Source organism: Camelina sativa, unplaced genomic scaffold (assembly GCF_000633955.1).
Source record: "Camelina sativa cultivar DH55 unplaced genomic scaffold, Cs unpScaffold03182, whole genome shotgun sequence".
NCBI classification, from domain to species: Eukaryota; Viridiplantae; Streptophyta; class Magnoliopsida; order Brassicales; family Brassicaceae; genus Camelina; species Camelina sativa.
The window spans coordinates 1-872 of NW_010924287.1; the positions used below are offsets into that span (position 1 = coordinate 1).

The window sequence follows — 872 nt, forward strand, 5'->3', positions numbered from 1 at the left end:
AAGGAGACGGACAAATAAGGTATCATTCCACCAATGAGAACAATACCGGTTAAAACAGTTGCCCCAAATTAGAGCATGTAAAGGAAATCAGCAGTCTTTCCCCTGAAAGAGTTTTCTTCGAGGAGTTTGCAGTATCTAGCAAGAAAGAACATATGGAACAAAAAGTCCAAATCTGCAAAAATATTGATAGAAAAAAAGCCAAGGAAATGAATCCATACAGGAAACATTATAGTCGTAAGATCTCAAGGTTTTAATTAGAAGAAAATCGGGGAGCAGTGTCAATCGAACAAAGACCTTATCTATAGCTAGAAACATAACTGTGGCAAAGATAGAAATATTGTCTGTCAGAAACAGATAGAGCAGATGAAGAAAGAAAGATCAGATGAATTGGATGTTGCACTTTGAAGAAAGAAAGATCAGATGAATTGGATGTTGCACTTTGATGAAAGTCTGGGTAGAGCCACTACATTAGCTCGCACCAACTCATTGTTGTTGTTGTTGCTGTTGTCGTCGTCTGCTGCTATAACGCCAACTTTGACAGTTTCAAGACATGCCAACTTGCCCAAGAAATGAATCATCTGTCTCAGCTCTTGAGAAGAACCTCCATAATCTGAGATTTCTAGCAACTTCACTTGACATGTCCATAAACAAGATATGTCCTTCTTCAAAATCTTCCTCCTCTTCTTCTCAGGGATGCAAGCGCATGCATCACCGCAGTTGTTTGTTACTCTGTGGACAAGACCCTGGAAAGCAGAGACCAAATTTTTGACATTATTATATATTATAGTAGTGGCAACAACAAAAATAAGTAAGAGATTGATTTGATATACCTTGATGGATAAAGCGTGTAGATTTGGACAACTCTTGAGCAG

At 38.3% G+C, this 872-nt stretch overlaps 1 protein-coding gene across 1 annotated transcript; it reads right to left on the minus strand.

The window, feature by feature from the left end:
* Window positions 1–163: 163 nt before the first annotated feature.
* Window positions 164–872, minus strand: LOC104774496 (F-box/LRR-repeat protein At1g48400-like; the record flags this gene model as incomplete). The annotated part of the gene is given in 2 exon segments (XM_010499085.2): window positions 164–743; window positions 831–872. Coding segments are annotated over 2 exon segments (369 nt in total), but the record flags the coding sequence as incomplete, so codon positions are not given.